The 13665-nt window shown below is 37.7% G+C and overlaps 1 protein-coding gene across 10 annotated transcripts in view; it reads right to left on the bottom strand.

Moving 5' to 3' along the window:
• The window catches only part of ETFDH (electron transfer flavoprotein dehydrogenase), a 33216-nt gene that overhangs the window by 13412 nt on the left and 6139 nt on the right, over positions 1-13665 (bottom strand). For 6 of the 10 annotated variants that reach the window (XR_014228581.1, XR_014228582.1, XR_014228583.1 and 3 more), the window contains exons 7-12: positions 12084-12230; positions 10119-10259; positions 7946-8089; positions 3806-3974; positions 1776-1958; positions 1199-1420 (exon numbers count right to left, since the gene is read on the bottom strand). Coding sequence is in view for 3 of the 10 variants with exons in the window: in XM_082315869.1 (XP_082171995.1) it covers positions 1199-1420; positions 1776-1958; positions 3806-3974; positions 7946-8089; positions 10119-10259; positions 12084-12230 (1006 nt within the window). In the remaining 7 variants the exon portion in view is untranslated. Of the gene's footprint in view, positions 1-13; positions 884-1198; positions 1421-1775; positions 1959-3805; positions 3975-7945; positions 8090-10118; positions 10260-12083; positions 12231-13665 lie in introns of those variants that run through there. The other 4 variants (XM_082315867.1, XM_082315868.1, XR_014228587.1 and 1 more) reach the window with 3 other exon arrangements.

Below are 13665 nucleotides of genomic sequence, written 5' to 3'. Positions count from 1 at the left end.
TGGTTGTGTTTTTGGAGCTTAATAGTTAGTGCTTCCTAAGAAGCTCAGTTTAACACTAAGACAATTTAGGCAGTTTATATTACAGTTTTTATTAGAGCAGGCCTGATTTCTTGTAAGGAATAAAAATGCTGGTAGACATACAATGAAGGTGCAAGTATTACACTTTTCTTTTAAACTGCTTTACAGGTTGTATTGCAGATGGGCTCCCTATTATCATCAGGGAAAAAAAATTAACTGTAAATTTGATGTAAAATATGTAATACTTAAAAGTGCTGACAATTTTCTAGACTGATGTATTTTCCCTACTGCAGGGTAGGATTACATACAGTAAATTCACTCCAGATTGAGAGAGAAAATACTTTTTAAGAGTAGGTACTAAATTCTTCCACCATACCCACAATTCTGGATATGGCTCCTGTTATCACTGAACTTCAGAAATAAATCCATGATCCAAAGTTGCTTTGTCAGTCCTGAGAAGAACTTTCTTCTCCCTGCCACACAACTCCTGTAAAGAAGTTCTATTTAAATAAGGCTAGGGTTTAACCAGAAGGCACCGACTTTCCGTTTAATGCAACAGTCATACCTAAAATTCAGAATGGCACATTAGCCTCAAACTCTTTAACATTCAAGTCAGTGCTGTACTTTAATTACAACGCAGCATAAAATACTCCAGCTTATTTGTTGGTGATCAGAAATCACTGAAGAGATTTCCTGTCGGTTTACATCCCATTATAAGCTGGTCCTCCTCCACCTTCAGGCACTACCCAGTTAATGTTCTGACTTGGGTCTTTAATATCACATGTTTTGCAGTGGACACAGTTCTGAGCATTTATCTGCAGTCTTGATCCTTCTCCTGTTTCCAGAGGAATATATTCATAAACTCCTGCAAAGAGCCAAAGAGAGCTATCACTTCACTGAACAGTTTCCCCGTGTGTATGCTCTACTGCTTACCAGCAAGCGCAATGAGGGAAGTGTATTACTAGTGGAATTCAGCTGCCTTCTTCCATGTTTACTAATTATTTTGTCATGACAGTACTGTTAACATAGTATCTTTTAAGACCTGCATTGAACCCTCTTCTGGGAGGAGGATTGGGATAGAATGCTTGAAGTAAGTAAGAGGCCAGGTGGACCCCTCCTGAAGTACTTAGTCTTCTTTTATCTTGCAAAAACAGCTCAGATACACATTTTTATTACCTACCTGCTGGACAAAATCTTTGTTCTGGTCCATCGAATACAGCCAAATTCCTGCTCACAGGGATGCTGTCATCTTTGAGAGTTAAATGAGCAGGCTGGTCATGTTCATGGTTTGTACCACTTAAAGCCACAGACGACAGGAGATCAAAACTGATTTTTCCATCAGGCTTTGGGTATTCAATAGGCGTGCAATCTTTGGCTGGCTTGAGCTGAGCAAAATCTGGTCCTAAATATATTTTTAATAAATAAGTTTCAGTATGGAATTACTGTAATTTGTAGTTACTTGAGAACAATTTAATTAAGCTATTTTAACTTCCCTTGTCACCAGAATGAAGTATTTCATAAAAGGTAGCCTTTTTCATGAGACAAAAAAAACTATGCTAAGTAGAATAGTGTTTTAATGTCTTCATTTACATGAAACACTAGGTAATATGACAAAGTCTGCTTCACTGCCTTATCGTTGATTTCTTTTCTACACTTTAAGGCCTCACCACTTGACCAGATGTATTCTAGCTTCAACTAAGACCAGGAAAGACTGACATACACATTTAGTACCTTCTTTCAGGAGATAATGAAATTACCTGGATGTTTTAATGTCCACGGTTCCATTCCTCTCAGTATCCAATAAAATATACCCGTGTAAATCATTCCGCCGTACACACCAAGTACGCTATGGCAGGATGGTCGGATGTTTCTAACTGCATACAGCTCTTTCCAGACCCAGGACTTTTTCAGGTTCTCTTCATATTCTTGCACATCAAGTCCTAAGGCAGTACATTACTTGTTAGGTACCTACAGTACATAAAGACTATCCTTGAAATAAAAAAATAATCGCTGAATAAAGGCAATTGTTAGCAACGAAGGCAGCAAAAAATTTCAAAATAGTAAGGTAGGAATATACTAGACAACATACTTCAGCCTCTTGACGAGATCTGTTTTGTTGGCAGTTATCAGCAGATACCTACTGCTCCTTCGTAGCCTCTACTAAATGACCCACAAGCAGCATTAAATTGCCTCGAACCTCAGCAAAATATATAGATAACCGGGCAGGTGGCTACATTGGCATCTCTATGGGAAAACGGCTACTCGCTCATAGAATCTAAGAATTGACCAGGAGAGTTCACCTGCAATCCAAAAGCCAGGTTTGTAATTTTAACGTTGCCAAGTTCAAAAGCTTTTCCTTTACAAGTTATACAGCTGTAAAGATTCCAATTTCAGTAACTATGACTATTGCCCAGTGGATGATGCCAGTGCTAGAGAACAATTTTTCTCCCCTTGTAATCAGCAAGTTAATGAGATACATTAGACTACAAACTTTAGATTTAAACTCTTTGATTGTATTCTTTACAAATACTAGACATTGCACACCTGACATGACACATCTACTGCAGTGTAGTTAAAGCCAAGTAATTATCTCGGGGGGGGGGGGGGGGGGGGGGGAACGTTTCTTTAAATGACAGTTTTCTGAGAGCTTCCCCTTCACCATTCTCCGTTACTACTGTATAGGAATAGATGTTCTAAATAAGTTTTAAGCCTTGTCTGTACATGAAAACATGCTTCAGTCCATATTTTCTGTCTCACATAAGGTTCTGAAAAAAAACTATCTATGCACAGAGAAGAAAGTGGGCTGTAATATTCTACTGTCTTGACAAAACTGGAAATGGCTTATAAAACCTGTCCATAACCAAACAAGAGTGGCACACTACCCAAGAAGAGTGTTAATTGCTTCAGATGGGTTCTATACATTTTAACCTGTTATACTCGTTGAAGTTCTAATTGTTCAGCATACCCTCTGTGGCAAGGTGTATTGCATGTTTCAGCTGAAGGAGAGCTCACCAGGACTGAATCCACCACTACAGAGAAGATTTCTAAAATAATCGTCATGAGGCACCTGGCTATAGCGTACACCTCCAGAATGACCGACACTCTAATTGGGTTCTCTCTCTGTACAGCCTTTGTTAACAGATTTAAGGGAACAACCAAGGCTTAAATAAATCACTACAATGCGGTCAGGATCAGGTGATTACTTCAGTGGGCTTGCATTACATATAGTAGGAAACACACATAGTCTAAATCTGAGAAGACTATAAAATTAAAGATAGCAAAAGAGGATTGAAGGAAAAAAGTATCCCAGCAATTAAAATAGTGAAGAGCAAACTTGAAAAATCTCACCCTGTTTTGCTTACATTTAATCTATTCCTTTTATTTTTTTTCTCTCTGATTCTGTAGTGTTTCAGTAACACTTTTTGAATCATAAAGTCCTATTTTTTAATGTATTTGTAGGAATGACATATATACTATTCTTGTTTACTTATGCAGGAGTGTAAGCTCACTTTTCAGATGCTCGTTAGAGGCATATTTTTGTTCTAGCAGTAGGATTAATACTTAAGAATAACTAAGCAAAACTTGATTAATTTCTTTCTTTCTTTCTTAAATCATTTAACAGTATAAATACTAAATAAACAATAGATATCTTTTAAAACCACCACACTCATTTCATGATGTATTTGCATTCCCAGCTAATTCCTTCAGACACATTTAGTTACTGCTAAGCCATTGGTGGTTCCAATTGAACACAAGGTAATTACAAATCAAAGTACAGTTATCTTACCTATTGTCTTTGATTGGAGATTTTCATTGATTAATTGGCTAAAGATGGCTTCTGAAGCCAACATGCCGCTTTTCATTGCAGTATGTGTCCCTTTGATCTTAGGAACATTCATGAGTCCAGGACTGCAACCAATTAATAATCCACCTGGGAAGGTGAGTTTGGGTATTGACTGAAGAGGAAAGGGAAAGAAAGGTGGTTTGTTTGGGTTTTTTTAGGGTGAAAATAACATTGTGGAAATTAAACTGGCATGAGGTTTGAGTGTCCTTTACATTTTTAGACTTGGATGTGCACTATTGAAAAATACACCAGAGTTAATCTACTTAATCAAGGAATTTTGGCATAGTAAGCAAATAAGAATACAGACATTGTACTGGGGCTGAGTATAAAGTAATGACAAGACAACATTTTCCTTATATCCTCTCTCCAGTTTCTTTGCCTGCAACAAGACTGTGGCAATGTGACCCACCGATACTGTTTTCCTCCTTCAAGTTTAAGTGAGTTCTTTTTTTTTTTTAAAAAAAAAAAGGGAAAAAAAAAGAAAACAAGACATTTGTGTTCCTGTTTTCGACACAGCAATTGGTATGCATCTTATCTAACAGTTTATTACTCAGTGTTTTTTTCCACAAATCTTTTCTATGAAACTGCACAGTGCCCTCCCCGTCCCCCCGCCCAGGTCCCACTTATTTTAGAAGTTGGTCAGCAGCCAACAAATATGTTGTAAGAAGCATCATGTCATTGAGGATAGCCAACTCACAAACCTAAGACAGCTAGATGATTTGCAAACATCAGATCTATAGTATTAATATACTATGTTATACGCCTGTATCAACCAAGGAATACCTCAACTATCAAGATAGTTATTCTCACCCTCCTCCAATGAGGTTAAGATTTTAGACAGGGAACAGCTTCAAAACACAGACTGACTGCAGCACTTCGAGCAGAAAGCTGAGATCAAATCCTAGGTCTGAAACTGCTGAAGCTAAGTTATGAACATAGCATTCCTTCAAAAGTCTTTAGCACTGAGTAGTGCTTGTGAATCTAGCATCCTGCTTTTAATAGAGCTTCCTGAAAGAATTCATTTTTTAATAGCCTAAATAACTTGACCCCAAACAAGTAGTTTTATTCCATGAAAAATGTAAAAAAAAAAAAAAGTATCCCTTGGAATTCAAGACGATCTGAAACAACTGTTTTGTTTCTTCTGCTTGTTTAATTGTTATCTGTTTACTATTCACCCATTTTTGAATATTCATATAGTAGTCACTAAAAAAAGTTGTACTACACAGCATTTCCCCTGTGTTTTGGGCAATTTGTTTAACCAAAGACTTAGTGATCTGGTTCGTAGGAAAGGTAGTTTAGGCTGAAAACACAACTACAACTTTTAACTTGCTTTTCAGTGACCAGAAGTCCCAAGTTCAGCTATATAACAGTATTTCAGAGGAATTAAGTATGTAGGATGTCCTCTCTTTTCGCAAGACCTTTGGCTGAAAAAAGTTATTCTGTCATATCTATTAGGATGCAATGACGCAGCAGTGACAAAATGATAGAAAGATTTCTTGACTGACTCTTTGAATTATGTAAAAAGATGGCGATCAAGTATTTTTCTTCTGCAACTGTTTCACCTAATAGGTACTTAGTGACCAACATACTGTCGAAGCATAAATGAGATTAGTCATATAACACAAAAGGTTACACATTCTGCAGCTTTGTTAGTAATTCTCATTATTAGTACTACGGCACTTGGTGCCTGTTTTCACAGTCAGTTTATCGAGTTGCAGGAACACATCACGCCAGCGTGGCACAAGCCCTCCCTGCCCGAGATACAGGGTGAAATCCTTTCAACCTTGAGCACCTGAAGGAGCCACCACCCTCTTGGCAGCAAACAGACAGAACAAGACTGGTTTGGAGGAGGGAAGAAGGGGAGACTCCTGCTCCCTGCAGAGCCTTCCCCCCTAGCAGATGGGGAACCCCACATTCTCCTGCCCTTAGCTCAGCTCAGGGTTGAAAAATCTGTTAGGTGAGTCTAATGTTCGACACTCTCATGGGTCTTCAATAGACAGGTTTTTTTCCCCCGATATTCATAATATACATTGCTCAACAACAGTAACACCTTTTATTTTATCCACAAAACTCTTTAAATCTTTCCAAAGTTTTTGATAAAATGGAGACAAAACAGAGGCTGCATGGGAATTTCTTAATTTTAAGTGCGTGATTTTGCAATTTTAATAAACAAAAGAAAAAACAGCTGTGTAGATGTAGTCTATTAAACTCTGTCCCCTCCCTCCACATGTCCCAAAAAGCTACAAAAACAGGGAAACATCCAAGCGCGCGCGCGCTCTCTCTCACACCAACTTAGCATCACTACATGTTAAAGACTGAAGAACATGGTCATACGGTTATCTATAACAGACAAAAAAGTTTAGATTGATGGTAATTTTATACACCTATTTGATGCAATCTGTCACCAAAATGAAAGCTGGAGCTACAGAATGACTTACGTAAGAAAATATTCCTGGACTCCAGTGATGCAAATGAGTCAGACTGCTACAGTTATTAATCAAAGCAACACATGCAAAAGAAGAGCTAATCTTAAAAATCTTCCTAAGTGACTCATCAATAAAGCTTTTTTTTACTGAAAGCGTGTATTAAAAAAAGCCATTTAAAAGTATGACTTCATGATTAACTAGACAATTCTATCTACAGGAAATAAAAAAAACCACAAACCCCATGCTTTTATATTAAGAACAGTGAAAAGTAAGTGACATGTTGTTTTAAGTCCAGCACAGAAGAAGTCCAAAGATCAGGCAGAGACGCACAAGAGCTGTAGTCCTACTGCCTGTGTAACTTAGCACAAACAATGTCTGTAAGTGACTTAAAAAACACCATGTTCTTTCAGCCATATGTTTCAAGCCGTATAAGGAGTATGCAACTGAAGTCACAATCTGGCTACTTCATCAAAGCCAGAAATTCAATAATGACTATCTGTGATAAAGAAACCAGTGCACAGGGTGGAAAGAGAAGCCCCTCCTGTACAAAAGCCTATATTAAAACATTCTGGCATGTAGTATCTTATCTGTGTTAATAATGGACCGACAATGGTTTCTGAAATAAGCTAGTAACACAGTCGTGTTACAACACGATATGACATATTTCCACTTGAGAGTGGACAAGGTAATCAACCCACAGACTGATTAAATGCGTATCACGTGTGTAATCAAGAAGTTGCTTCATGAACCCGCATGACTCAGTCCCAGGCACACACACTGGTGTCAAAGCCTAACTCCACCAGACTGTGAGACAAGAGTTACGCTGCTGCTGGAATTCTACTTGTATTGCAAAAGCTGCACAAAGCCACATTTATACCAAAGAAGAGGTTCAAAAAAGAAAGCCAAAGTAGTCAGAGAGCAGAGTGGAATGGCCCCACAGGCTACAGATTGTGAACACTCAGGCTAGTTTTAAGTTCCAAACGGAAAGGAGCATCTAGAAGATGGATCTGGGAGTCCAGGAAACACAGCCATGTCCTGTGTTTCAAGATTCCCACCTTTTGGACTTCTTAAGGGAACAAAATGAAGAAGGAATTCCATCTCCCAAGAAAGCAGAAATTCAAAGTTGTGCATGAAGATACCGAAAGTATCTATACTTGAGGAGGTGAAGACCTTTATCTGCCAAACTACATAACGATTTCAGCACCATCACTGACTTAAGGGTCAAGCACTGAAAAGAAGTTCCCTCTGCTAGGATAAACAAGTAATGTGGAAAATATGCCCCCACCCCAAACCCCACAAAAAAACCCAGATGAGTGCTGCTACCCTCTCTTCCCCAGCAGTCCAGGCACAACAAAGAATTACCTGTAGCTTCTTTGCTGCTGAACACATTTGATTGCAATATGAACTCTACTTCATATTTCATTTAGAAAGTGAAATGACTATGTCAGAAGATTTTTAGTATGACAGAGCCTAAGTGTAGCAAGCCTCAGCAGCCAGTATCCAGCAAGATAACACAGCTTTTTTGTCCAGCAAAACTTTTGGCCTTATTCATCTTTGTTATAGTTCAGTTGTCTCCCAAGAGCATGCAACCCAAATCTACAGCACTGAAAACATGGCTATAAAGAACTCAAAGTAAAAAATTTCATGGAAAAATTACCTGGAAACCACCTTCATTCAATGCTCTGGCACCATACGCAATCCTTGTTCCACCCTCCAAAGTAGGCTGTACACTAGGATGGTGCTTCCACCTCTGAAACTCCCTAAATGGATTCAAATAGGGATTTTGATAATCTAAACCAACCTTAAAAAAAAAAAAAAAAAAAAAAACACACACAAAAGAAAAAAAAAACATTAATAAAAAAACCATTACTGAAAATAAAGTATGAAATTTCAAAAAAGTTTGAAAAGAAAACAATCATGTATTACCACATCAACTCTTTACATCCATTTTATACTAAACCAACCTCAGGTTCTTCCTATTTGGAGAAACTACTGCCAAAAATACATTCTGTTAACAGTATAGTAGAAGCAATTCTGAGAACTTGCTGCTATAAGACTGTTCTCTGCCCTACCTGAAACCTGAAGCATGGAGAATATTTAATTGCATTGTAACCACCTTCCATCTGTCTTTGAAATAAAATAGTGAAATTAAATTAAGCATGGTTTAATGGGCACGATAAACAAGAAAACTTGTTTTAAATTTGTGTTTCAAAACCTCTTTGCCCTAGAAAAGCTGGAAGAAGAGGTAAACAATTATTTCTAGATAGTTATGTCCTTGTGCTCACATATTTTAAACAGTTCTTCACATCGTTTAGCAGAGTCAATTATAATTTCCAATTAGGTGAGCCATTATAATAAAGCACAGGGGAGCAATGATGAAAGCAGAAAATGTGGGGAAAAAGACTTTGCCAATTGGCTGGATGCCTAGGATTCTGATCTTATGCATTTGAGAATTTGCCCAAAGATATACTCTGCATTTCCCATCTTTAATACACTCTAAAAGGACTTATGTTGCCGAATTTTCTCTTTTGAGAAAGGGATTATTTCTGGTTCCTGTAAGCTTTAGTTGAGACAAATAACAAAATATATCATGAGTCAGTAACAAAGGGTACCTTGATTTCTCTGGCAGCTCACTGCTTTTACAGTACTGCTTGCCTCTACTTTCCTTGCTAGATAAAGTTAACGAACAGTTTTTGAAACAAGTGCAAGATAATCCTACTACAAGAATCAGCTCAGACTGACATAGGTGTAAAGTTCAAAGACAAAAAAAGTCCTTGTATGTTCAAACAGAAGTTGATTTTCTTCTATTTGAACTGGAAATAATATGAACATTACTGATTACCATTCTCTCTAAGAATTGAAGCTCTCTACCCTTCTAAAAACAAATAGAATTTGAATGTCTACTTTCTGTACTTGTTAATTCCAATACTGGAAATCTGCACAGGACAAGTATGCATGTCTGAGAAAAGCTAACAATTTTTTTCCATGTTTTTTACAAAACGGTTAGACAAAATTACAGTCTCGCCCCCCCTCCCCCCTCTGGAATCCTTCCAAAATCCAGGAGACCAAAGGGCCACCTCAATCCCATGCTGCTAAAAGTCCAGATCGTGCTCCTGACTCTTACAAGGTCCATGTGTAAAGCACACGCACAGGATAAATAGTGCATGCTTCATTTAGGACTGTAGGTGCTAGAAAAACATTTCCCACCATTGCCTCTCGCATCACTGGCTGGCAGAACGACACAGTCTCTCTAGTGATCTCAATGCTTCTGACATAGAGGCAGTAAAAGGGAAGAAGCTGCCTGTCCAATTCAGAAAGACAGTTGCTAAAGAAGGCAAGCTGACTGGGGGTGAAGAATGATAAGAACAAACTGAAGATCTCGGAAATGGAAGGGATGCTGCCTGTGGAACCGCAGAGTGCTTCCACTTTATTTGCTTCTCTCGTAAAGTGCATATGTACCCAAGGCTGACACACGAATGAGGAAACTGAATTGTACAAAGTGTACGGGATTTAGATATTTCCTAACTTGCAAAAATTTGAGCACAGTTTTGATTAATCATCTGGTTTTGGCTTTACCAAAATTTGTGTGGTTCGCAAATAAATGTAAGTTTTCCATTTTGTTCTTAATAAACAACACCGGATTAAAGACAGATTAATACAACAAATTAACCTTCCCTAATATGAGAATACATGCACTTAAGATTGAGAAAGTACTAAATTTGGTCTGTCGCTATTCTTGTGTTTTCATCTTAACATTAAGAGAAAAGAAACTGCGTTAAAATAAAGACCAAACAACAACAAGCAAGCATGAAAAAATCAACTTCACTTACCACAAACCCAAGAGCAACTAAAGGTTCACCCTCGTTTAAGTGATAAAGAAAGGATCCTCCATATGTATGTCTGTCTAAAGGCCAGCCTACAGTATGTTCTACTCTTCCTGGTTTCCATTTCTTTTCATCAATAGTCCATAACTGAAATGAAGAACACAAAAAAAAAATTACTTTCTATTGCAAAGTAACGGCCTTTCAATAATATAACAAAAGACAAACACACAATTAAATATAGAGGAAAATTAATTTACTGCTATGACCAATGCATAAACTCATACAGCAAAATACCAGGTAATAAGTACAAATACTTGTTTTGGATTACCATTTAAGAATTCCCTAATACTTCTCTTTCTTGAAATGGTGTGCATCAGAAAACGTGACTGAGACTCCAGCACTATACCCAAAATTTTCATTCAACCACAAGACCCTTTATATCAGTGACTTTGATAGACACTTCTGCTAAGGAATGCAGTGTTTGCATTGGCTCTTTTAGTTAAAAACTTTATTTTTTCATACGAATCACTGCAATTTCCTCACAATTTTTTTCAAGGTCAGGCTAACAATATGTCTGAGTTGATCCAAACATTTGCTGTCAAACAGGTTGTCCTCTCTCTGCTCTCTCCTACACCTCTCCAGTACTCAGCTGTCCCATGGTGAACTCACAGAGGCATCTTCACTTTTCCACTAGTGAGTCAATTTTCTACTCATTTCACAAAACATCTCTTCACCACGGAGTTATGTGCCGGGTGCAGTCTAATGACAGAAGGCAGCTGAGCACCATTAGATCAGCTCAAGCATGGAGGGCACATCCACATTAATGTTCCAGCTTAGATTAAGGAGCACATTGCTGAGCGGGACTCCCGATTCCTCCCCACTTACTGTGCTTTGGTTCACATTGTACAGCAGCCATGGAAGGCATGAACTGGATTCCTTTCACATGAAACTAAACTGTAAGACAGGCTCCAGAAGCTGATCTAAAGCATTCCAGTCATGAAAAGGCACTCGGTCCGTGGGACTAGACCAAAGCTAGTCAGAAATAAAAATAACCCTGAAATGTGCATAGTATGGATATCAGCTCATCAGCGTCACCTGTTTCACTTTACAGATCCATTCCTATTGAACTGTACTATTTGCTAAAGCAGAGACAGTCTTGCGTGGAAGCAAAGGAACTCTACAGCAAGACCCTGCTTTAGTAACAAGTTAGGTATTAGAAACTGTAACTAAGACCATGTCATACACAGGAACATTTACAGAGTGGTTATTCTCTGCAGAAGTGTAAACTAATTATTTAACAAACATTTACTAGCTGGAAGTACATGCTTAAAGTAATAAATAAAAAATACGTTATAGTCAAACTCTGAACATATTCTAAATAATACAGCTCTTTTTCATGAGTGATATTTCCTGAGTATAAAATATTTCAAAAAGGAAACCTGATCCTTATCCCAATTTTATAAGGCCAGTGAATGGATTTTTTGGGGGAAAAAAAGGTCACCCAGAAGGTGTTTCAAAGAGCATCCGTCATCATCTGGAATAGCCCTTTTCTCTTTCTCTCTCTAATGAATATAGAGAAAATCCATAGTAACCCTTTCCTCCCCTCCTCACATACTAAAACCTTCTAAAATTAGGCAGCATGAATCCCTCTCTTATTTAGTAAAAGTACTGAAAACAGATTTCACAAATGAATGTAATTTGAAATTAAATTAAGACACTAACAGAGTGGATTCACAGGTACCCCTAGCTATAACGCAGATATAAGAGAAGCAGCAGCTGAAACGAAACAGTCATGACATTCAGGGAGCATCTTCCCTGATCAGCTTCAGAATAGCAAAGATTCTGAAGTTTGAAAGTGTAACTCAAAACCTATCATTCTAATGTCTTACATAAATTAGCTTGAAAGCAAATAGAAACTACCTTATAGCTTCACAGTATTTTCCTTAACTGTTAAAATCATGCAGGTGATACCTCTTTCAGTCCAATGCCATAGCTCTGGGGTTGACATTTCTCCCTTAGATTGTATTTTTTGTAGAGCTGTTTGGCTAGATGCCCATGACAACCTTCAGCAAAGACTGTGACTTTAGCATGGAGTTCCAAGCCTCTTTCAAAGGTAGCCTGCGAAAGTAGAGCATTTCATCAGCAGTTAGATCTGTGCCACACCAAACCCAAAGCAAGAAACTGGAGGACAAGAAAGTGATTTTACACTACTTTGTGGCACTGCCCAGAACCTACAAACCGTTCCAAGCTATAGCTTTAGTCCAGTTGTCTTTTCCACCTAACCATGATGCACCCCTGGCAAATCTTGTAAGGGGATTCCAGCAGAGCAGCACTACAGTGAATCGCCCTTCCTTACTGCAAAAGAGAATCTTTTCCAGATCAGAGGATACTTATACCACAGCTGCTCGTTCATATGGTGCAAAAGAACCCTGACAGAACAAAGAATCTTAACCTATAACTTCACACTTTAATTTTTGCTCATGAAGTCAGATTACAACAAAACAGTGCCCCCCCATATGACAGAGGCTAGACAGACACACCAGATCAGAAAAACCTGCATCACCCCTGCCCCCAAAAGAACCCACTACCTCAGAAGAAAGTTACTATAATATTACACCAATCTTACATGTTAAAACATACAGTAAAATTAAACTAACATTAAGTACCACTATAAAAAGATTTCTCAGCAAAAATTCCAACTATGAGATTGAGAGCAAGATAAGGGGAACCAGCACAGTCACGTACGAGCACGTCACCTCCATATGTGAGTGCACTGAATGAGAATATTACTAGATTATATTTGCAATGTAAGGATACAAGATTCTAAATACACATAATCTTGCAGGAAAAAAAAGAAAAAAGCTTGATTTGAGACAGAAAGTTTAATGTTGAAAAAGATAATGAAACCAGTTTTGGATGTAGATATCCAGCAGTACCCAATAAAACCATCTCAGGGTAAGCCAACATACGTCCAGAAGCTTATTGCTTTGGTTTTGAATTGTCTCTCAGGTGAAATCTGCTTGTAACTTACTGGTTGGAAATCTCTGAAAAAGGCTAGCAAATGAAAATGTTCTCTCTAGTCAGGAATTACCTTTAAACAGGAGTTACAAGATTTTGCCAAATTTTTTGTGTATTCTTTCAATTTCTGATTGTCAACCTGAAAATTAATTAATCTTACAAATTACTAAGAGAACTACAGAAACTTACTACTTGATCTAAAGATGAAAAATATATACCGTCCAATCTGAAGTAGATTTATATAAAATAAATCAATTAACTACAACTCCACATTGTAAATATCAGATATTCATGAATTTCAAACATTTCACTAATGTGCAAAGTTCTATTTCACCATCAACATCCTTCTCCAGCATCTACACAAGAATCAATGTGCCACTTCTTACTATGTATTTTTACCATGAGCATTTTTGTTTCATTGGTGCTGACTGCAAGGTGAAACTCTATTCATTAACCACAGTCTATTTGGTTAGGCTCTGTACAAACACATTGAAGATATTCTTGCCTTGAAGGTTATACAAACTACGTTTATTTA

The sequence above is a fragment of the Platalea leucorodia genome (assembly GCF_965183815.1).
Source record: "Platalea leucorodia genome assembly, chromosome: 6".
Classification (NCBI taxonomy): Eukaryota; Metazoa; Chordata; class Aves; order Pelecaniformes; family Threskiornithidae; genus Platalea; species Platalea leucorodia.
Note: the sequence above shows the minus strand (reverse complement) of the source record. Positions and strands in the feature narration are given on the sequence as shown.